Source organism: Rutilus rutilus, assembly GCF_951802725.1.
Source record: "Rutilus rutilus genome assembly, chromosome: 24".
NCBI classification, from domain to species: domain Eukaryota; kingdom Metazoa; phylum Chordata; class Actinopteri; order Cypriniformes; family Leuciscidae; genus Rutilus; species Rutilus rutilus.
In genome coordinates this window covers 29,854,576-29,880,517 of record NC_140228.1, presented here as the reverse complement: position 1 = coordinate 29,880,517, position 25,942 = coordinate 29,854,576, and the positions used below count along the sequence as shown (strand labels likewise).

The following is a 25,942-nucleotide window of genomic DNA, read 5'->3' as shown; positions in this document are numbered from 1 at the left end:
CAAGTCAAGTCAAGTTTATTTATATAGCGCTTTTCACAATACAGATTGTATCAAAGCAGCTTCACAGTATTAAATTAAAATAATACATCAATGTTTGTTTCTAGTGGAAAACGTCCACGTTTGGTAATGCTGATCAATAGTATTGTTGTTTGATTAATTAAATTAAATATCCCCAAATATCCCCAACTGAGCAAGCCAAAGGCAACATGTGTATGTCATACCACAATAGTGCTTTATAAACACACAGAAATGTTTAGTCTTCTTTATGTTGATGTCAGAATCAGAGATGTGCACTTTCAGACATTCTGTAAATAACAAATGCTGATGAAAATACAGACGTATCATGAAGTATCAGTAATATTCAGATCTAAACCAGCATGTGCTATTTAAAACGCCACTGACCTGCCAAGTTCTGCAGCTGAGCTGGATAGTTTGTCCATATTTTGTACTGAACTCATTTTACAACTTTGCGCTGACATGTGGGACCAACAGTGTTTTTGCCACCAGTTTCACCACACATCCACACCATAGATTTACAGGGATATAAGTGATGTTTTGAGACAGCACGGTTTTGAAGTAGCCAACTTCTTTTATGTTTCTGGCACATCACACACCTGAAATTATACGTCTGAATCAATTTAGTCCAGAAACGCTGTGAGAACGTGGACAATTATATCAAACCGACACATCTGCGAGAGGACGTCTGTAATTCTGCAGTCGCGGCGACACGTGATTCTCAACTGTTCTTCACTCCAGCACGATCGTCAAAGCCTCCAAGATAAGTTACACTGGGAAACAAACAGGAGCAATATGATTTCTTGATTTGATGTATTTTTGTATAAGTTATGCAAGTTAAATTATTTTATAATACAATTTAATTTTATGATTGATTAATAAAAACTAATAAATAATAATATGCCACAGACTAAATATTTTTCTAGTCGACAAGTAGTCATTCATTTAAGCCGTTAGTCGACTAGTCGTATGTTTATGATATTAATTTAATCACTTAAATATATAGTTGAGGGTGGCATCGGAAAACCGTTTGAGTTTCAGGGCTGAGAAAGAACATTATATGTTACATTACAAACATTGTTCTACACTACAGACAAATACTAAACCATGATTATGATCCTTTACAATATAATTAAGCACTCAAATGCATCCCTGCATAAAGCTTGCCACAGCGCATTGGCACACGTAATGATTTTGATTAACCAACGAATTAAAATATGGTCAACTATGCCTCTTCTTGTCTTAATGTCGCGAGATTAAAGTGTGACGTGATTTCTCGCTGAGATGAAAAGCTGTCTCGTCATATTGCCATGACAGAGTGTGAGTGTGACAGTCACTTCAGTTCCATCCAGCTCATCAGACACGAGCTTAAGCAACAAGTTCCGAGCTAGCCGCAGAAGTTCAGATATTTCAAGGCCTCCGAAGCTCAAATCAGATCTGACATTTCCACATATGCATATGATCGGAACTCCCCGCAGCTCCCGTTCGACTCTCTGTTGGAAATGAATGACTTCCGGTCCGTCAGCTGTCATTTGTTGTGTGCATTGGAAAGGCGGCTTAAGCGTCTGACAAATGTCTTATCTTGTTGAATGCGTGTTCAGCGCCGCCGCTGCTCCTTACTCACAGAGTACACGCGATCGCGAAATCGAAAGTAAAAAGCGCGCGCGCATTCAAACGCAATTTCAATACCCCGAATTGAAAAGCGGCTCCCTGATGCATGCGAATATCTCTAAATATGAAAGTTATCTTAGGCTGGGCTGTGTAGTTGTAGCCTTCTCTTATCTCTCTTAGCTAAAGTTTGGTCTGTATTTGCACTTTGAATATTGAGAGAGTACTTTGATGTTGTTGCACTTATTGTTTTAATAAGACTAAGAGAAAACTGCGTTATTCATTTTTATTTATACTCATCGGACATTTCATCTCTGATCTGCCGTGATACGAACATTCCCATGTTTCAGATAAACCTGAACACACTTTCAGCGTCTATTACTGCAGAAAGAAGGAATGGAATATCATTTTGCACATGCATGTTTTTCCAACGTGTCCGGGTTTAAAATGAAAGAAGAAAGGCTCATACCAGAAAGGAAACATTTATAGCACATACATGGTTGACATTTCGATGTCCCGCACGTGTTAACGCTGGACTTACATTAGTGGGACGGACTGTGTAGTTTTCTGTCTGAGACATCTTCTCCACAATCTGGACACTTTGAATGTTTGCTCACCATAGAACATGTTTTATGTTGCCAAACACATCTACAGATGTCAGGCCAGAGTCAAAGTAGTTATTGGGTCCAGCTCCAGGTCACCGCAGCGCACATTTATGTTTTCTCTTACAGTCTCACTGCTCTTCTAATGAAAGGTTTGCTTGCTTAGATGTTTTTATGTGTCCTGGAAGGCCAAGCTTTTCGTTTCTCTTTCTCCTGGCCTTTCAAACCGCTTCACAATGCCGAAGTGTTAGTGAGTGTACTTGAAGCATTCATGGAGGGCAAACATTTGTTCTTTACTTATGTGTAAGTCTCCAGTCTCCAGGCATCCAGTTCAACAGTCTTGTGTTGAACAAACTGCTTGTCTTGTGTGAAATCAGACGAGGACAGTTAAGACAGAAGCGCCTGGGACCCAGGGGTGAAGCCCAAATCTAGCTTGTAAAACCTGACGAATGTGTGCAGAGAGGACCAGCCCGTCACATCACACACCTCTTGTAGGGATACCCCTATTATAAGGCTTGCAAAGCCGCCATTCTCCTCCTGATCCAATGGGTTTCTCCCCAAAAACACCACCCAGAAGTGTGTGTTAAACAGCTAGGCCGCCACGAAAACCTTTAGAGCGTTCTTTGTATTATTATGTATTATTATTATTATTATTATTATTGCAGACTGTATTACAGCACTGGACCAACCAGGCGGTTGATGAGGTGTTATCCATTACCCTGGAATATTACCATTTAATTCCTCAGAATTAAATGCAGCCAAAGATCAACCAGACAAAAAAACTCGGTCTGGATGAAAAGCTGAATATAGTATTTTCATACAGGCATCTAACTTCTGAAAGCCATACACATATTTCATTTAATTTCTCAAAATGAAATGCAGACACGTACACACGGTCTGAATGACAGGCTGAATATTCGTTTTAGAATAGTCTCAAATACAAAAAGAATCATAAAATCATGTCTTGCAAACACGCATAATTAGTTTGCACGTGATCATAGGAACAAAGGAGAAAGGGAATCTCCCGTCGGCTCAGTTCCCTCTGCATTATAAATATGTTCCAGACCCGTAATCTAAGCGAGATCATAGACACTTCCCTTGAGAAGAAAGCCAACAGGAGCAGATCTAAAACTCCCGATAGTGCATGCTTCTCTTTACACGTTGGGACATTTTATGAATGAACACTGTCAGCCCCCTTTACTAGAGCTGACGTGCGTTCTCCACTCCCAAACAAACAACACATACATCATGTGTATCCCCACTCGTAATGTAGCGAGGGCAGGGAGGAACATATATATATAATATATGAACATATATATATATAGCTGCCTGGTCATGACGTAACCCGCCTAGGACTGATCGGACTGATTTCACACATGCTTCAGGACACTATCACGCAGAGCATTGCCACAGCATCATGTCCGACACATGTCCTAAACTTAAGATATATTTTCTTATTGTCTTTGCTTCTCAATTACATATATCTGATGTGTTTTGCATTCATGCATCTTTGCAGTGTATCCTATTAGAACTAAACACTAAGAAAACAGAAAAGACAGACATAAGATGCTATGGAGAATACATCTTTTCAATTACAGCACTGCTGGCTTGTTTTGCTATAAAATGCTCTGTTTTATGTGTCCAGTGAGATCTGGCGCTCTGCAAGGAAACAAACACAAAGCCACTTTAATATAAAGTCATATACTCTATTCAAGTCTGAATCCGCTTCTCGTTTAACTTCAAACCCTTCATGGATCATTAACTTTTTTCTGAGAGTGGTTTTAAGCAAGTTTTTCATCTTTAAAGTGATTCTGAGCACTGCAGTTAAAGTGTTTCAGATCTGAAAAATGATTGTTGATCAACAAATCTTCTGTGTGTTCCTCAGGGAGAGAAAGGAGACGTCGGGCTGCCAGGCGCAGATGGACCACAAGGCGTTCCAGTGAGTCGCTTCTGCTGCTCTTCCTCTTTTATCCTGCTTAACAAAAGCTGCTTTTGTTAAATATGTGTCACATGTATTCAAATGCAGTTCAATACCACATTTTTAATCCAGACAAACATTCTCAGCACATGTTGACTGAGTCCTTCATAATTAGCAGTGTCAAAAATTGCACTGTATCAAATTTAAGGCCATATAAAAGTCTTAAATTATATAAGAATAGTCTTAATTATTATTTCAAGAGGTTTTAAATTTGGGGACAGGAATTGCGATATGGCTTAATGGGGTTATTAAACTTCAAGAGGTGATGATTTAATTAAATAAATGTGAGCACTGTATGTTTGTACAGTAAAAACTTGGTGCTGTTGCATCTTCTGCAGACATTCAGTTATGACAATGTTTAATTTGTGGTGTTTTTAATGTTGTACTGGTAAAGCCGTTGCATTTCTAAAAAGCGCAGCGTTTCTGATTTTCCAGAATTTCTCAGAGAGTGAAATTGCATTTTCATTCACCCGGTGGATTGAAAAGAAGCTAACGTGGATTCTTAAAATCTAAACATAATAAGATAATAATATGGTTTAAATTCATATAAAAATATAATGATTTTAAATTGTGACTAATCCCGTTTCTTAACAAAATGGTTTAAATGCTGAAATGTGAGGTTTATCATTTTATAAATTAGATTTTGGTCAAAACCAATATTGTTTAAACTTGTATTATGTCACCATAGAGTTGCTCAACCCGCCCGTATGATATTATATTTAATTTATAAAGCCTCAAATTTGATTGTAAAGGATGGTAAGGAAAAGAGTAAGTAGAGAAGTCTGTTCTCGAAATGAGTGTGTGCGAGGCCCTGCTTCCACCGCAGTGTTTACAGATCTGCGGCGCGATGGAGAGAGAGCCAGCATGAGGAATCTGACATTCCCATCAATCTCAACATCTACAACAGCCAAGTGTTTGCATGTCAAAACATCCTGTTCATTTGACAGAAAAAAAAACATTTATTTTATTTGAGTCTGTGGCAGTTTAGCATCCTCCACAGAACCCTCACACTATAGTTTCTTACACATTACATGCCTCAGATGTGCCTCAGATGTGGGCAGCTTTACATCTGTAATCAATTACCATTAGCATTGTTTGCCTGCTTCAATGAGAGAAAATGGATTTTATATTTGATCTACATCTGAGTTCAATCCATACATCCAGTCCGAAATTAAATAATTGCATGTCAAATGAACATCCAGCCTCAGTGGACTATTGAAACTGGCAGAAAAGCACAGAAATATACAAGCCTGGTTAGCTTGTTAATGTCGCCCACACACGTAATAAAGCACTGCCTGTCTGCCAATCTGAATGAAGCGCTGCTCCCACTCACTGCCTGAAGCACACGCGTGACACAACCTCAATCCTCCTGCACTGAAGCACACGCGTGACTCGGCCTCAATCCTCCTGCTCTGAAGCACACGTGTGACTCGGCCTCAATCCTCCTGCTCTGAAGCACACGCGTGACTCGGCCTCAATCCTCCTGCACTGAAGCACACGCGTGACTCGGCCTCAATCCTCCTGCACTGAAGCACACGTGTGACTCGGCCTCAATCCTCCTGCACTGAAGCACACGCGTGACTCGGCCTCAATCCTCCTGCTCTGAAGCACACGCGTGACTCGGCCTCAATCCTCCTGCACTGAAGCACACGTGTGACTCGGCCTCAATCCTCCTGCACTGAAGCACACGCGTGACTCGGCCTCAATCCTCCTGCTCTGAAGCACACGCGTGACTCGGCCTCAATCCTCCTGCACTGAAGCACACGTGTGACTCGGCCTCAATCCTCCTGCACTGAAGCACACGCGTGACTCGGCCTCAATCCTCCTGCTCTGAAGCACACGCGTGACTCGGCCTCAATCCTCCTGCACTGAAGCACACGTGTGACTCGGCCTCAATCCTCCTGCACTGAAGCACACGTGTGACTCGGCCTCAATCCTCCTGCTCTGAAGCACACGCGTGACTCGGCCTCAATCCTCCTGCACTGAAGCACACGCGTGACTCGGCCTCAATCCTCCTGCTCTGAAGCACACGCGTGACTCGGCCTCAATCCTCCTGCACTGAAGCACACGTGTGACTCGGCCTCAATCCTCCTGCTCTGAAGCACACGCGTGACTCGGCCTCAATCCTCCTGCACTGAAGCACACGTGTGACTCGGCCTCAATCCTCCTGCACTGAAGCACACGTGTGACTCGGCCTCAATCCTCCTGCTCTGAAGCACACGTGTGACGCGGCCTCAATCCTCCTGCACTGAAGCACACGTGTGACTCGGCCTCAATCCTCCTGCTCTGAAGCACACGCGTGACTCGGCCTCAATCCTCCTGCTCTGAAGCACACGTGTGACTCGGCCTCAATCCTCCTGCTCTGAAGCACACGCGTGACTCGGCCTCAATCCTCCTGCTCTGAAGCACACGTGTGACTCGGCCTCAATCCTCCTGCACTGAAGCACACGTGTGACTCGGCCTCAATCCTCCTGCTCTGAAGCACACGCGTGACTCGGCCTCAATCCTCCTGCACTGAAGCACACGTGTGACTCGGCCTCAATCCTCCTGCTCTGAAGCACACGCGTGACTCGGCCTCAATTCTCCTGCTCTGAAGCACACGTGTGACTCGGCCTCAATCCTCCTGCTCTGAAGCACACGCGTGACTCGGCCTCAATCCTCCTGCACTGAAGCACACGTGTGACTCGGCCTCAATCCTCCTGCACTGAAGCACACGTGTGACTCGGCCTCAATCCTCCTGCTCTGAAGCACACGCGTGACTCGGCCTCAATCCTCCTGCACTGAAGCACACGCGTGACTCGGCCTCAATCCTCCTGCTCTGAAGCACACGCGTGACTCGGCCTCAATCCTCCTGCACTGAAGCACACGCGTGACTCGGCCTCAATCCTCCTGCACTGAAGCACACGCGTGACTCGGCCTCAATCCTCCTGCACTGAAGCACACGTGTGACTCGGCCTCAATCCTCCTGCTCTGAAGCACACGCGTGACTCGGCCTCAATCCTCCTGCACTGAAGCACACGCGTGACTCGGCCTCAATCCTCCTGCTCTGAAGCACACGCGTGACTCGGCCTCAATCCTCCTGCACTGAAGCACACGTGTGACTCGGCCTCAATCCTCCTGCTCTGAAGCACACGCGTGACTCGGCCTCAATCCTCCTGCACTGAAGCACACGTGTGACTCGGCCTCAATCCTCCTGCTCTGAAGCACACGCGTGACTCGGCCTCAATCCTCCTGCACTGAAGCACACGCGTGACTCGGCCTCAATCCTCCTGCACTGAAGCACACGCGTGACTCGGCCTCAATCCTCCTGCTCTGAAGCACACGCGTGATGCGGCCTCAATCCTCCTGCTCTGAAGCACACGTGTGACGCGACCTCAATCCTCCTGCACTGAAGCACATGCGTGACGCGGCCTCAATCCTCCTGCTCTGAAGCACACGCGTGATGCGGCCTCAATCCTCCTGCTCTGAAGCACACGTGTGACTCGGCCTCAATCCTCCTGCACTGAAGCACACGTGTGACGCGACCTCAATCCTCCTGCACTGAAGCACATGCGTGACGCGGCCTCAATCCTCCTGCTCTGAAGCACATGCGTGACGCGGCCTCAATCCTCCTGCACTGAAGCACACGTGTGACTCGGCCTCAATCCTCCTGCACTGAAGCACACGCGTGACTCGGCCTCAATCCTCCTGCTCTGAAGCACACGCGTGATGCGGCCTCAATCCTCCTGCTCTGAAGCACACGTGTGACGCGACCTCAATCCTCCTGCACTGAAGCACATGCGTGACGCGGCCTCAATCCTCCTGCTCTGAAGCACACGCGTGATGCGGCCTCAATCCTCCTGCTCTGAAGCACACGTGTGACTCGGCCTCAATCCTCCTGCACTGAAGCACACGTGTGACGCGACCTCAATCCTCCTGCACTGAAGCACATGCGTGACGCGGCCTCAATCCTCCTGCTCTGAAGCACACGCGTGATGCGGCCTCAATCCTCCTGCTCTGAAGCACACGTGTGACGCGACCTCAATCCTCCTGCACTGAAGCACATGCGTGACGCGGCCTCAATCCTCCTGCTCTGAAGCACACGCGTGATGCGGCCTCAATCCTCCTGCACTGAAGCACACGTGTGACGCGACCTCAATCCTCCTGCACTGAAGCACATGCGTGACGCGGCCTCAATCCTCCTGCTCTGAAGCACACGCGTGATGCGGCCTCAATCCTCCTGCTCTGAAGCACACGTGTGACTCGGCCTCAATCCTCCTGCACTGAAGCACACGTGTGACGCGACCTCAATCCTCCTGCACTGAAGCACATGCGTGACGCGGCCTCAATCCTCCTGCTCTGAAGCACACGCGTGATGCGGCCTCAATCCTCCTGCTCTGAAGCACACGTGTGACGCGACCTCAATCCTCCTGCACTGAAGCACATGCGTGACGCGGCCTCAATCCTCCTGCTCTGAAGCACACGTGTGACTCGGTTCTAATCCTCCTGCACTGAAGCACATGCGTGACGCGGCCTCAATCCTCCTGCTCTGAAGCACACGCGTGATGCGGCCTCAATCCTCCTGCTCTGAAGCACACGTGTGACTCGGTCTCAATCCTCCTGCACTGAAGCACATGCATGACTCGGTCTCAATCCTCCTGCACTGAAGCACATGCGTGACGCGGCCTCAATCCTCCTGCTCTGAAGCACACGTGTGACGCGACCTCAATCCTCCTGCACTGAAGCACATGCGTGACGCGGCCTCAATCCTCCTGCTCTGAAGCACACGTGTGACGCGACCTCAATCCTCCTGCTCTGAAGCACACGTGTGACGCGACCTCAATCCTCCTGCACTGAAGCACATGCGTGACGCGGCCTCAATCCTCCTGCTCTGAAGCACACGCGTGATGCGGCCTCAATCCTCCTGCTCTGAAGCACACGTGTGACTCGGTCTCAATCCTCCTGCACTGAAGCACATGCGTGACGCGGCCTCAATCCTCCTGCTCTGAAGCACACGTGTGACTCGGTCTCAATCCTCCTGCACTGAAGCACATGCGTGACGCGGCCTCAATCCTCCTGCTCTGAAGCACACGTGTGACTCGGCCTCAATCCTCCTGCTCTGAAGCACACGCGTGACGCGGCCTCAATCCTCCTGCTCTGAAGCACACGCGTGACTCGGCCTCAATCCTCCTGCACTGAAGCACACGCGTGACTCGGTCTCAATCCTCCTGCACTGAAGCACACGTGTGACTCGGCCTCAATCCTCCTGCTCTGAAGCACACGTGTGACTCGGTCTCAATCCTCCTGCACTGAAGCACATGCGTGACGCGGCCTCAATCCTCCTGCTCTGAAGCACACGTGTGACTCGGCCTCAATCCTCCTGCTCTGAAGCACACGCGTGACGCGGCCTCAATCCTCCTGCTCTGAAGCACACGCGTGACTCGGCCTCAATCCTCCTGCACTGAAGCACACGCGTGACTCGGCCTCAATCCTCCTGCACTGAAGCACACACGTGACTCTGCCTCAATCCTCCTGCACTGAAGCACACGCGTGACTCGGTCTCAATCCTCCTGCACTGAAGCACACGCGTGACTCGGCCTCAATCCTCCTGCACTGAAGTACACGCGTGATGCGGTCTCAATCCTCCTGCACTGAAGTACACGCGTGATGCGGCCTCAATCCTCCTGCACTGAAGTACACGCGTGATGCGGCCTCAATCCTCCTGCACTGAAGCACACGTGTGACTCGGCCTCAATCCTCCTGCTCTGAAGCACACGCGTGATGTGGCCTCAATCCTCCTGCACTGAAGCACACGTGTGACTCGGCCTCAATCCTCCTGCTCTGAAGCACACGTGTGACTCGGCCTCAATCCTCCTGCTCTGAAGCACACGCGTGACTCGGCCTCAATCCTCCTGCTCTGAAGCACACGCGTGACTCGGCCTCAATCCTCCTGCTCTGAAGCACACGTGTGACTCGGCCTCAATCCTCCTGCTCTGAAGCACACGCGTGACTCGGCCTCAATCCTCCTGCTCTGAAGCACACGCGTGACTCGGCCTCAATCCTCCTGCTCTGAAGCACACGCGTGACTCGGCCTCAATCCTCCTGCTCTGAAGCACACGCGTGACTCGGCCTCAATCCTCCTGCACTGAAGCACACGCGTGACTCGGCCTCAATCCTCCTGCTCTGAAGCACACGCGTGACTCGGCCTCAATCCTCCTGCACTGAAGCACACGCGTGACTCGGCCTCAATCCTCCTGCTCTGAAGCCTCAATCCTCCTGCTCTGAAGCACACGCGTGACTCGGCCTCAATCCTCCTGTACTGAAGCACACGCGTGACTCGGCCTCAATCCTCCTGTACTGAAGCACACGTGTGACTCGGCCTCAATCCTCCTGCTCTGAAGCACAAGCGTGACTCGGCCTCAATCCTCCTGCTCTGAAGCACACGCGTGACTCGGCCTCAATCCTCCTGCACTGAAGCACATGCGTGACTCGGCCTCAATCCTCCTGCTCTGAAGCACACGCGTGACTCGGCCTCAATCCTCCTGCTCTGAAGCACACGCGTGACTCGGCCTCAATCCTCCTGCTCTGAAGCACACGCGTGACTCGGCCTCAATCCTCCTGCACTGAAGCACACGCGTGACGCGGCCTCAATCCTCCTGCTCTGAAGCACACGCGTGACTCGGCCTCAATCCTCCTGCTCTGAAGCACACGCGTGACTCGGCCTCAATCCTCCTGCTCTGAAGCACACGCGTGACTCGGCCTCAATCCTCCTGCACTGAAGCACACGCGTGACTCGGCCTCAATCCTCCTGCTCTGAAGCACACGTGTGACTCGGCCTCAATCCTCCTGCTCTGAAGCACACGCGTGACTCGGCCTCAATCCTCCTGCACTGAAGCACACGCGTGACTCGGCCTCAATCCTCCTGCTCTGAAGCACACGCGTGACGCGGCCTCAATCCTCCTGCTCTGAAGCACACGTGTGACTCGGCCTCAATCCTCCTGCTCTGAAGCACACGCGTGACTCGGCCTCAATCCTCCTGCTCTGAAGCACACGCGTGACTCGGCCTCAATCCTCCTGCTCTGAAGCACACGCGTGACTCGGCCTCAATCCTCCTGCACTGAAGCACACGCGTGACTCGGCCTCAAACCTCCTGCTCTGAAGCACACGTGTGACTCGGCCTCAATCCTCCTGCTCTGAAGCACACGCGTGACTCGGCCTCAATCCTCCTGCACTGAAGCACACGCGTGACTCGGCCTCAATCCTCCTGCACTGAAGCACACGTGTGACTCGGCCTCAATCCTCCTGCTCTGAAGCACACGCGTGACTCGGCCTCAATCCTCCTGCTCTGAAGCACACGTGTGACTCGGCCTCAATCCTCCTGCTCTGAAGCACACGCGTGACTCGGCCTCAATCCTCCTGCTCTGAAGCACACGCGTGACTCGGCCTCAATCCTCCTGCACTGAAGCACACGTGTGACTCGGCCTCAATCCTCCTGCTCTGAAGCACACGCGTGACTCGGCCTCAATCCTCCTGCACTGAAGCACACGCGTGACTCGGCCTCAATCCTCCTGCACTGAAGCACACGCGTGACTCGGCCTCAATCCTCCTGCACTGAAGCACACGCGTGACTCGGCCTTAATCCTCCTGCTCTGAAGCACACGCGTGACTCGGCCTCAATCCTCCTGCACTGAAGCACACGCGTGACTCGACCTCAATCCTCCTGCTCTGAAGCACACGTGTGACTCGGCCTCAATCCTCCTGCTCTGAAGCACACGCGTGACTCGGCCTCAATCCTCCTGCACTGAAGCACACGCGTGACTCGGCCTCAATCCTCCTGCACTGAAGCACACGCGTGACTCGGCCTCAATCCTCCTGCACTGAAGCACACGTGTGACTCGGCCTCAATCCTCCTGCACTGAAGCACACGCGTGACTCGGCCTCAATCCTCCTGCACTGAAGCACACGCGTGACTCGGCCTTAATCCTCCTGCTCTGAAGCACACGCGTGACTCGGCCTCAATCCTCCTGCACTGAAGCACACGCGTGACTCGACCTCAATCCTCCTGCTCTGAAGCACACGCGTGACTCGGCATCAATCCTCCTGCTCTGAAGCACACGCGTGACTCGGCCTCAATCTTCCAGCACTGAAGCACACGTGTGACGCGACCTCAATCCTCAATCACGTCCTGTATTTTTAGATAAATTATATAATGAGATTTTTTTTTTTTTTGCTCAAATGCTTATTTTTATTAATATATATTGTCACAAAGCAAAAAATATTAATCGTCCTAAATTTAGGCATAATTTTCTTCAAGCAAAATATAATTGCGTTTTTTTATATTTTTTTTTATTGAGGTGCAATGCGACCCAAACGCGATCTTGAGAGATTTTGTGAGGTTGGTTTTATTTATTTCTGTTTTATAAATAATGTTTAATATCCTCTGCCAGTAATGAGCTGGTTCAACTGAATCCGTCAGTTATATTTGGACCATGTGGCTTTGCCTTTGAAAGCATTGCTGTGATTTGCTAATAAGTCATTTTCTGCTACTAATCATTACATCTCAACCTGGCAAATTAACACTTGACTCATTTTTCTGGTCATGTGTGACTCCTTTCATCTTGCAGGTAATTACATCTACAGTGTTTCCTCTCAAATTAAACCTGCGATGGCTTCAGAAGTTTTTTAAAAATGTAATTCAGCTTCTCTGAAAGAAGAAGAGCCTTTGAGTGAAACGCAATCGATGGCCACTCACACTGAAATGACTTATTAAGGCTAGATAATATGCAGGAATCTCCATTTCAAAGCTGTGTGACTATAGCCTTGCTGTGTAATCTCTAGGGACCTTGATGTTTCCTCCACACTGCTCATAAGCCTGTTATTCAGTCTTATGAAGCTACAACAGATGATTAATTTTTCTGAACACAAACATTTGGGCAACAACCGCAGGTGCTGAAAAAAGATGAATGTTGTGAAGCTGCTCTAATGCGGGACCCGCTGAAACTAAAGCCCGCTTTGTTGCATGAGTGTTTTCTAGTAAAAGTCAAATGACATTTCCTTTTTTAGATCCTCATCAGGGTATCTTGAAGTTGTTATTGAGTCTGTGGCAGGAAGGAAGAGGCGTTTGGTTCTCGTATTTCATTTTTGGAGTAAATAGTGGTTGTTTTAGGTGTTAACAGAACGTTCACTCATCTGTTAAAGTATTTTCCATTTTTAACGCACAAATGCACTAAAAGAAGTAATGTAACTTTTTCAAAGAGAACAGCTGATGCATGTTATTTAAATGTTTGCATTTTGATACTTTAATGTAAAATATGAGATATTTTGAGGTATAAAAGAGCTTTTGGCAACTTTTTAGCTAATTCTCAATTCCCATCATTTATGATTCTTATTAGATTCTCATTACTGTAGTATTTTTTTGTTGTTGATGTTGAATGAATAAGTAATTGTACATATAATAAATAATATATATATATATATATATATATATTTATATATATATATTAACATATATTTATATGTTACCTCTGATGTACATATAATAAATTATATATATATATATATATATATATATATATATATGAACAATAACAATAATAATACATTTAATGCATATATACATTTATACATTTATAAATAATCTATTTAAATCCATTAAAACTACCAGCATACTTACATTTTTATGTTTTTGAGGTATTAAAAAGGGCCTTGTGGTCAAATGTATATAAATAATATGTTTACAATAATAATATTAATGATAAAGTAATTAAAAGTCATTTACCAAGTAAAATACTAATTAAACTTAAACATGAGATATTTAGAGATATTAAAAGTGCCTTTTACAGGAGTAAAAACATCAGCAGATGTGATTTTAAAAGAAAGAGTATGATAGTCAGACTTTTGTGGAAAATATGAACAGTGCAGTTTTTGTTTTTCTGTGCGTAGTGACTTCGTTCTACTCTAACATGAGGATCATCACTGACTCTCACTGGAGCCTCAACAGAAGCACATCATGGAGGAAGTTTTGAATGGATCTCAATTAAAGTCTTTTAATGGGCGAGAAAACACTGAATATGTGTGAATGTCAGAAAGTCAATTGTGTCCTTTTCTTGGCAGGCTACCATTACAGCAATAGCTTTTCCAGAGCGTAGGATTACTTGAGTGGCATCCCGGTAATCCTGTAAAATGATGAATGATGAAAGTATATTGGGACTTTATCTCGACGGTGTGTGTGTGTGTGTGTGTGAAACACAAGGACATGAAGTGTGCCGCTGACGGATCTTGTTCTCTCCAGGGAATCCGTGGGTTTCCCGGTGAAGCAGGAGCAATCGGAGCGCAGGTATGAACACACACACACACACACACACACACACACACACACACACACACACACTTAACAAATATTAATAAATACTTCAATAAATGTATTGCTCATTGTTAGTTAATGTTAGTTAATACATTAACTAAAGTTAACAAATGAAACCTTATTGTAAAGTGTTACAATAATATTAAGTAATGTATTTATGTTTTATAATGCCACAGTGTGAAACATATTAAAGGAGAACTCCGGTCAATTTTAACATTGAGCTCATTTTTTTGTAAATTTGGAGTGCTGTCAGTACAGAGAACAACGACAAAAATCGGTGTTGCCTACACCGTGTTATCCTCTTTTTAAAATTTGCACCCTGTTGACTTCAATGGGGCAGGTTTTAAACCTGCGTTTAGCCTCTTAACATCCTTGATTTGTCATTACAAGTGCACAGCCATGTGAGTGAGTTTATTTAGAGTGAACACGTGAATCTGACTGCAGTAGATGTGAAAGAAATGAATAAAAATGATAATAATTCAGCCAGCGTAAATACCTGTATTTACATCCTGTTTTCGGTCTAAGTCCAAAGTAGTCAATTGTCGAGTTCACGCGTGTGAGCATAGGTACTAAACCTATGCGCGTGAACTCGACAATCGATTACTTTGGACTTAGACCGAAAACAGGATGTAAATACAGGTATTTACGCTGGCTGAATTATTATCATTTTTATTCATTTCTTTCACATCTACTGCAGTCAGATTCACGTGTTCACTCTAAATAAACTCACTCACATGGCTGTGCACTTGTAATGACAAATCAAGGATGTTAAGAGGCTAAACGCAGGTTTAAAACCTGCCCCATTGAAGTCAACAGGGTGCAAATTTTAAAAAGAGGATAACACGGTGTAGGCAACACCGATTTTTGTCGTTGTTCTCTATACTGACAGCACTCCAAATTTACAAAAAAATGAGCTCAATGTTAAAATTGACCGGAGTTCTCCTTTAATGGTGCCAAAATATTTAAGTTATGCAAAATATTATTTCTTGTGATTTTGTAATGAAATCTGTCTGACAGGTTTTGTGAAATTCACCCATTTTTAAAGGTGTGAGATAAATAAACGAGGTTAAAAACGGTCATGTGTAAGAATCATATCTTTAACTCACACACCATCAGTGTGTGTGTGTAACGCTGTGGATCTGGTGTCGGGGGGGTTAGGGTGCAAGAGGAGCCGCTGGCCAGAAAGGCTCACCCGGACCGAGAGGACCTCCGGTGAGTAAACGTCCCACAATGCATCAGGCTTACCTCTTTACCCTCTCATTGTGTCAACTGACCCGGGAAAATTGGACACTTCAGAGAAATTGGATTGTGTCCCAGACAGCGGCTCATCAGATCCAGAGAGAGACGAGCAATTTAGACAGGGAACAGAGGTTAAGCAGCGATTGTGTTACAAAGTGAACAGTGTTAGGGTGATCTCTGATGGACACACACACATTCGACAGAGTGAACAGTGTTAGGGTGATGTCTGATGGACACACACACATTCGACAGAGTGAACAGTGTTAGGGTGATCTCTGATGGACACACACACACTAGACAGAGTGAACAGTGTTAGGGTGACCTCTGATGGACAGACACACACACTCGACAGAGTGAACAGTGTTAGGGTGACCTCTGATGGACAAACACACACTAGACAGAGTGAACAGTGTTAGGGTGACCTCTGATGGACACACACACACTCGACAGAGTGAACAGTGTTAGGGTGACCTTTGATGGACACACACACACTAGACAGAGTGAACAGTGTTAGGGTGACCTTTGATGGACACACACACACTAGACAGAGTGAACAGTGTTAGGGTGACCTTTGATGGACACACACACACTAGACAGAGTGAACAGTGTTAGGGTGACCTTTGATGGACACACACACACTAGACAGAGTGAACAGTGTTAGGGTGACCTCTGATGGACACACACACACTCGACAGAGTGAACAGTGTTAGGGTGACCTTTGATGGACACACACACACTAGACAGAGTGAACAGTGTTAGGGTGACCTTTGATGGACACACACACACTAGACAGAGTGAACAGTGTTAGGGTGACCTCTGATGGACACACACACACTCGACAGAGTGAACAGTGTTAGGGTGACCTCTGATGGACAAACACACACTAGACAGAGTGAACAGTGTTAGGGTGACCTCTGATGGACACACACACACTAGACAGAGTGAACAGTGTTAGGGTGACCTCTGATGGACACACACACACATTCGACAGAGTGAACAGTGTTAGGGTGACCTCTGATGGACAAACACACACTAGACAGAGTGAACAGTGTTAGGGTGACCTCTGATGGACAGACACACACACTCGACAGAGTGAACAGTGTTAGGGTGACCTCTGATGGACAGACACACACACTCGACAGAGTGAACAGTGTTAGGGTGACCTCTGATGGACAGACACACACACTCGACAGAGTGAACAGTGTTAGGGTGACCTCTGATGGACACACACACATTCGACAGAGTGAACAGTGTTAGGGTGACCTCTGATGGACAAACACACACTAGACAGAGTGAACAGTGTTAGGGTGACCTCTGATGGACACACACACACTAGACAGAGTGAACAGTGTTAGGGTGACCTCTGATGGACACACACACACATTCGACAGAGTGAACAGTGTTAGGGTGACCTCTGATGGACAAACACACACTAGACAGAGTGAACAGTGTTAGGGTGACCTCTGATGGACAGACACACACACTCGACAGAGTGAACAGTGTTAGGGTGACCTCTGATGGACAGACACACACACTCGACAGAGTGAACAGTGTTAGGGTGACCTCTGATGGACAGACACACACACTCGACAGAGTGAACAGTGTTAGGGTGACCTCTGATGGACACACACACATTCGACAGAGTGAACAGTGTTAGGGTGACCTCTGATGGACACACACACACTCGACAGAGTGAACAGTGTTAGGGTGATCTCTGATGGACACACACTCGACAGAGTGAACAGTGTTAGGGTGACCTCTGATGGACAGACACACACACTCGACAGAGTGATCAGTGTTAGGGTGACCTCTGATGGACAGACACACACACTCGACAGAGTGAACAGTGTTAGGGTGACCTCTGATGGACACACACACACATTCGACAGAGTGAACAGTGTTAGGGTGACCTCTGATGGACAGACACACACTCGACAGAGTGAACAGTGTTAGGGTGACCTCTGATGGACAGACACACACACTCGACAGAGTGAACAGTGTTAGGGTGACCTCTGATGGACAGACACACACACATTCGACAGAGTGAACAGTGTTAGGGTGACCTCTGATGGACACACACACATTCGACAGAGTGAACAGTGTTAGGGTGACCTCTGATGGACAGACACACACACTCGACAGAGTGAACAGTGTTAGGGTGACCTCTGATGGACAGACACACACTCGACAGAGTGAACAGTGTTAGGGTGACCTCTGATGGACACACACACACTCGACAGAGTGAACAGTGTTAGGGTGATCTCTGATGGACACACACACATTCGACAGAGTGAACAGTGTTAGGGTGACCTCTGATGGACACACACACATTCGACAGAGTGAACAGTGTTAGGGTGACCTCTGATGGACAGACACACACACTCGACAGAGTGAACAGTGTTAGGGTGACCTCTGATGGACAGACACACACTAGACAGAGTGAACAGTGTTAGGGTGATCTCTGATGGACAGACACACACACTCAACAGAGTGAACAGTGTTAGGGTGACCTCTGATGGACAGACACACACACTTGACAGAGTGAACAGTGTTAGGGTGACCTCTGATGGACAGACACACACTCGACAGAGTGAACAGTGTTAGGGTGACCTCTGATGGACACACACACTCGAAAGAGTGAACAGTGTTAGGGTGACCTCTGATGGACAGACACACACTCGACAGAGTGAACAGTGTTAGGGTGACCTCTGATGGACAGACACACACTCGACAGAGTGAACAGTGTTAGGGTGACCTCTGATGGACACACACACACTCGACAGAGTGAACAGTGTTAGGGTGACCTCTGATGGACAGACACACACACTCGACAGAGTGAACAGTGTTAGGGTGACCTCTGATGGATAGACAGACACTCGACAGAGTGAACAGTGTTAGGGTGACCTCTGATGGACAGACACACACACTCGACAGAGTGAACAGTGTTAGGGTGACCTCTGATGGACAGACACACACACTCGACAGAGTGAACAGTGTTAGGGTGACCTCTGATGGACAGACACACACTCGACAGAGTGAACAGTGTTAGGGTGACCTCTGATGGACAGACACACACTCGACAGAGTGAACAGTGTTAGGGTGACCTCTGATGGACACACACACACACTCGACAGAGTGAACAGTGTTAGGGTGACCTCTGATGGACAGACACACACTCGACAGAGTGAACAGTGTTAGGGTGACCTCTGATGGACAGACACACACACTCGACAGAGTGAACAGTGTTAGGGTGACCTCTGATGGACAGACACACACTCGACAGAGTGAACAGTGTTAGGGTGACCTCTGATGGACACACACACACTCGACAGAGTGAACAGTGTTAGGGTGATCTCTGATGGACAGACACACACACTCGACAGAGTGAACAGTGTTAGGGTGACCTCTGATGGACACACACACACACTCGACAGAGTGAACAGTGTTAGGGTGACCTCTGATGGACAGACACACACACTCGACAGAGTGAACAGTGTTAGGGTGACCTCTGATGGACAGACACACACTCGACAGAGTGAACAGTGTTAGGGTGATCTCTGATGGACAGACACACACACTCGACAGAGTGAACAGTGTTAGGGTGACCTCTGATGGACAGACACACACTCGACAGAGTGAACAGTGTTAGGGTGATCTCTGATGGACACACACACACTCGACAGAGTGAACAGTGTTAGGGTGATCTCTGATGGACAGACACACACACTCAACAGAGTGAACAGTGTTAGGGTGACCTCTGATGGACAGACACACACACTTGACAGAGTGAACAGTGTTAGGGTGACCTCTGATGGACAGACACACACTCGACAGAGTGAACAGTGTTAGGGTGACCTCTGATGGACACACACACTCGACAGAGTGAACAGTGTTAGGGTGACCTCTGATGGACAGACACACACTCGACAGAGTGAACAGTGTTAGGGTGACCTCTGATGGACAGACACACACTCGACTGAGTGAACAGTGTTAGGGTGACCTCTGATGGACAGACACACACTCGACAGAGTGAACAGTGTTAGGGTGACCTCTGATGGACAGACACACACTCGACAGAGTGAACAGTGTTAGGGTGACCTCTGATGGACACACACACACTCGACAGAGTGAACAGTGTTAGGGTGACCTCTGATGGACAGACACACACACTCGACAGAGTGAACAGTGTTAGGGTGACCTCTGATGGACAGACACACACACTCGACAGAGTGAACAGTGTTAGGGTGACCTCTGATGGACAGACACACACTCGACAGAGTGAACAGTGTTAGGGTGACCTCTGATGGACACACACACACTCGACAGAGTGAACAGTGTTAGGGTGATCTCTGATGGACAGACACACACACTCGACAGAGTGAACAGTGTTAGGGTGACCTCTGATGGACACACACACACTCGACAGAGTGAACAGTGTTAGGGTGACCTCTGATGGACACACACACACTCGACAGAGTGAACAGTGTTAGGGTGATCTCTGATGGACAGACACACACACTCGACAGAGTGAACAGTGTTAGGGTGACCTCTGATGGACAGACACACACTCGACAGAGTGAACAGTGTTAGGGTGATCTCTGATGGACACACACACACTCGACAGAGTGAACAGTGTTAGGGTGACCTCTGATGGACACACACACACTCGACAGAGTGAACAGTGTTAGGGTGACCTCTGATGGACACACACACACTCGACAGAGTGAACAGTGTTAGGGTGATCTCTGATGGACAGACACACACACTCGACAGAGTGAACAGTGTTAGGGTGACCTCTGATGGACAGACACACACACTTGACAGAGTGAACAGTGTTAGGGTGACCTCTGATGGACAGACACACACTCGACAGAGTGAACAGTGTTAGGGTGACCTCTGATGGACACACACACTCGACAGAGTGAACAGTGTTAGGGTGACCTCTGATGGACAGACACACACTCGACAGAGTGAACAGTGTTAGGGTGACCTCTGATGGACAGACACACACTCGACAGAGTGAACAGTGTTAGGGTGACCTCTGATGGACAGACACACACTCGACAGAGTGAACAGTGTTAGGGTGACCTCTGATGGACAGACACACACTCGACAGAGTGAACAGTGTTAGGGTGACCTCTGATGGACAGACACACACTCGACAGAGTGAACAGTGTTAGGGTGACCTCTGATGGACACACACACACTCGACAGAGTGAACAGTGTTAGGGTGACCTCTGATGGACACACACACACTCGACAGAGTGAACAGTGTTAGGGTGATCTCTGATGGACACACACACACTCGACAGAGTGAACAGTGTTAGGGTGACCTCTGATGGACAGACACACACTCGACAGAGTGAACAGTGTTAGGGTGACCTCTGATGGACAGACACACACATTCGACAGAGTGAACAGTGTTAGGGTGACCTCTGATGGACACACACACATTCGACAGAGTGAACAGTGTTAGGGTGACCTCTGATGGACACACACACATTCGACAGAGTGAACAGTGTTAGGGTGACCTCTGATGGACAGACACACACTCGACAGAGTGAACAGTGTTAGGGTGACCTCTGATGGACAGACACACACTCGACAGAGTGAACAGTGTTAGGGTGACCTCTGATGGACAGACACACACTAGACAGAGTGAACAGTGTTAGGGTGACCTCTGATGGACAGACACACACTCGACAGAGTGAACAGTGTTAGGGTGACCTCTGATGGACAGACACACACTCGACAGAGTGAACAGTGTTAGGGTGACCTCTGATGGACAGACACACACTCGACAGAGTGAACAGTGTTAGGGTGACCTCTGATGGACAGACACACACTCGACAGAGTGAACAGTGTTAGGGTGACCTCTGATGGACAGACACACACTCGACAGAGTGAACAGTGTTAGGGTGACCTCTGATGGACAGACACACACTCGACAGAGTGAACAGTGTTAGGGTGACCTCTGATGGACAGACACACACTAGACAGAGTGAACAGTGTTAGGGTGACCTCTGATGGACAGACACACACTCGACAGAGTGAACAGTGTTAGGGTGACCTCTGATGGACAGACACACACTAGACAGAGTGAACAGTGTTAGGGTGACCTCTGATGGACAGACACACACTCGACAGAGTGAACAGTGTTAGGGTGACCTCTGATGGACAGACACACACTAGACAGAGTGAACAGTGTTAGGGTGACCTCTGATGGACAGACACACACATTCGACAGAGTGAACAGTGTTAGGGTGACCTCTGATGGACAGACACACACTCGACAGAGTGAACAGTGTTAGGGTGACCTCTGATGGACAGACACACACATTCGACAGAGTGAACAGTGTTAGGGTGACCTCTGATGGACAGACACACACTCGACAGAGTGAACAGTGTTAGGGTGACCTCTGATGGACAGACACACACTAGACAGAGTGAACAGTGTTAGGGTGATCTCTGATGGACACACACTCGACAGAGTGAACAGTGTTAGGGTGACCTCTGATGGACAGACACACACTAGACAGAGTGAACAGTGTTAGGGTGACCTCTGATGGACAGACACACACTAGACAGAGTGAACAGTGTTAGGGTGACCTCTGATGGACAGACACACACATTCGACAGAGTGAACAGTGTTAGGGTGACCTCTGATGGACAGACACACACTAGACAGAGTGAACAGTGTTAGGGTGATCTCTGATGGACACACACTCGACAGAGTGAACAGTGTTAGGGTGACCTCTGATGGACAGACACACACTAGACAGAGTGAACAGTGTTAGGGTGACCTCTGATGGACAGACACACACACTCGACAGAGTGAACAGTGTTAGGGTGACCTCTGATGGACAGACACACACATTCGACAGAGTGAACAGTGTTAGGGTGACCTCTGATGGACACACACACACACATTCGACAGAGTGAACAGTGTTAGGGTGACCTCTGATGGACAGACACACACTCGACAGAGTGAACAGTGTTAGGGTGACCTCTGATGGACAGACACACACTCGACAGAGTGAACAGTGTTAGGGTGACCTCTGATGGACAGACACACACACTCGACAGAGGAAAGGCTGCTGCCACCTAGTGGTGTTTGAGGGGTCATTACAGTTTTCACTAAGACACATTTCTCAGTACTTGGTTCAGTTTTTCAAAACTCTTCACACAGTGAACACAACATCAGTCTATGTGAGCTATAATGAGGATCATTTATCATTGCTTTGGGCAAAAAATACATTAAATGACGACATATTTCAATTTATATGACTTATTTTCTCACTTATAGACACAAACACCCCAGTGTACCTAAAGGCACATATTTTCATGTTTTTTTCAAAATGTTAAACTTAAGTTCAAAACACAAAACTGAATAAGAGCAATTTGTGAACAGTGTTAGGGTGACCTCTGATGGACAGAGACACACACTCGACAGAGATGTGACATAGATAATTAGATGCCCTCCTTAAAGGGATAGTTCACTCATAAAATGAAATTCTCAGTTAAAATCCTGTACATTCAATTTAATCAGAGATAAATAAAACAGCACATTAACCTGCAATCGTGGCTCTTTCATGTGTTTGCATAATGATGTATTTAAAAGTTTATGTCCAAACGTATCTTTATAAAAGTTCATAATGCTGTTGCAGATTAAATATAATGTGGATAACATTGAATAAATATATTTTCATCAGGTTAGATATTGATTACGCTCTAACCCCTTTATCTGTACCTCTCTACTGAACCCTCTGCTGCTCTTTGGTCATTTTTAACCAGAAAAATTTTACGTTTTGTTTTTTAGAATTGTTTTCCTTCATCAGAGTGGTACAAACTTGGTAAAGGTTTTGGCACTTGCTATTTGAATATAAAAAAAATCATGGACATAATTGGAAAAGGTTAAATGGTCCTGGGGAAAAGAAAGTCACAGCTGTGCTGTTCGAGCGCATTAGAAACGAATGGGAGATCTAGTGGACGCGTTTGGTACTGCGGCCAAACCATGGGCGTCGGAACCATTGTATATGGGTGGGACAAGACCCACCCACTTTTTAAGACCAATGATATTGGACCCACTTACTTTTACCGTCTCTGATTCAGCGCATTTCTCTTTTCATAGCGCCGTCAGTCAAATCCTTTCCACTTGAGGAATTCCCTAATAGATTAAACTCCATTTCCGCTGAATCGCTACATTATATTTCTCAACGAGCCGCAACTGACGAAAGTAACCGCCCGTTGTACCCTTCCAGTCAAATATTGCGTTGCAAACATCAATAACAGCTTTAAGTTGTCATTGCTGGCAAATGACCATGGTATTAGCGGGATAATCCACGGATAGCTGTGCATTTAATGCACGACGTGGAGGCAAAGAACCGCCCGATGTGAAGTGGAGTTTAGTTTACTTGTTTTAATTAAAAGGCACCAGAATACATGAAATGGTATTTAACAGTTACTCCAGTAAAAAAAAATTCTGGGGGAGGACCCACCGACTTTTTTTTTTCTTCCCACGCCCATGGGCCAAACAAATGCTTAATGAAAACTCATAATTATGGCTTTAGAGTAAAACATGTTTTGAAAAATATGCGTTTCATATAAAATTTAAATTGAGTCTTTTTTTTTCATTTATTGTGTCTATAATAAATGCCTATAAATGTAAAAAAAAAAAATTAAGTTCACTTTTTTAACTTTTTTCACTTCAGTAATGATCTGGCAAGTGTCTTCTTTAAAAAGAGACCAACCACATGCTGTCGGTGCTTTAAAGCATTCAAGATTTACAACATTTTAAGTTGGAAATTTCATTTTCAGGTCTATACTCAAAAAAGTACAGGTAATAAATAGACCATAACTATTCCATAAATATAATTCAGTACCATAAAATATTAAATAAAAAAACATTATCAAACTAAAAGGTAGCCTATATTAATTTACAGTTTTTCTCGATTGTTTACACACATTTTCTGAAAGCATGCCTCATATTCTCAGAACTCTACACACAAATCCAAAAACACACACACAATGGGCAAAACCCCTCAATTCTCCTGCAAAATGAAACTTTACATTCAAAACAATGTTATTTCTTCTCAAAATGGTATTTTGTTTTCAAATGACACACACAAACCATCATATGAATAGACATTTATAAGAACCAGTTGAACACTGATGTGCTCAATGTAAAACACTATGATGAATGGAAAACACTTCTTCTCCATTCATCATAATGATTTAGGCCTTTTTTTGTTCAGTGTTACACTTACTACAGACAGTACATACATAAGTGTGTTGTAAAATATCTGAGAATATTGTTTTTATACTCAGAACACACAAATACACGGTAACGAATATATTTTATTTTTCCCACAAAGACAATGTACACAGTGTACATCCCAACCATCACAAAGTACATACAGTGGTCTACATACAAAACAACAGAAGAATTTACTGTATACAGTTACAGTAATAAAAAAAAAATTCCAATGTTGGCATCCATTGCTCATTGAAGAGCTCACCTGTTGCCCTTTAATGCTAAAGCTCTGATTGCTAATTGTAAAACTGTGTGACGGGTGTTTGCCCATGTGATGAGTCAGTGTGCATATCTGAATGGCAGTGTGTTCCTTGTGAAAACACGAGATTTTCTGCATGAAAATTGTGGCAAAAGCAGAGAATTGTGTGTAGTGTTTTGAAAAAGGTGTGTTTTAGAACTGCAATTTGAGTGTAAAGCAGGAATTGTGCTTGTAGTTTAGCAGAATTGGTTCAGGGGGTTGGTGAATGAGTTACATGTTGTGGTCATTGTGTCTCAAGTACCAGAAAATGTGTGTAAACAATCGAGAAAAACTGTAATTGAAATAAACCCAAAAAATCTGTCATTGCTGAGCGCCACACAAGCAGCAGAGGGTTAAACGTCGGTCTCGCACACATGAACACTTTTTATTCGTGTTTGTATGTTCTAATCGAGTCCTCGTCCAACTCGCAATGGGTTGTAGGCAATATTAGCCGATCTGCATTTCAGATTCTAACCAGAAAAAAAGTCTTTGGAATATTCATTTCAGCATAATAATCCCATTAGGACGGAGAGTGTGTGAATTGGGATGCAGCATTGGTCAGATAAAGTCTGGTTAGCATGACACAGGAACTTACATTAATTAAGTT

At 46.2% G+C, this 25,942-nt stretch overlaps 1 protein-coding gene across 1 annotated transcript in view; it reads left to right on the top strand.

The window, feature by feature from the left end:
- LOC311284373 (uncharacterized protein) overlaps positions 1 to 25,942 on the top strand; it is an 88,690-nt gene that overhangs the window by 34,681 nt on the left and 28,067 nt on the right. Inside the window, exons 15-17 of the mRNA XM_084399369.1 lie at positions 4,111 to 4,164; positions 14,474 to 14,518; positions 15,704 to 15,757. Coding sequence (XP_084255495.1) covers positions 4,111 to 4,164; positions 14,474 to 14,518; positions 15,704 to 15,757 — 153 coding nt within the window. The remainder of the gene's footprint in view (positions 1 to 4,110; positions 4,165 to 14,473; positions 14,519 to 15,703; positions 15,758 to 25,942) is intronic.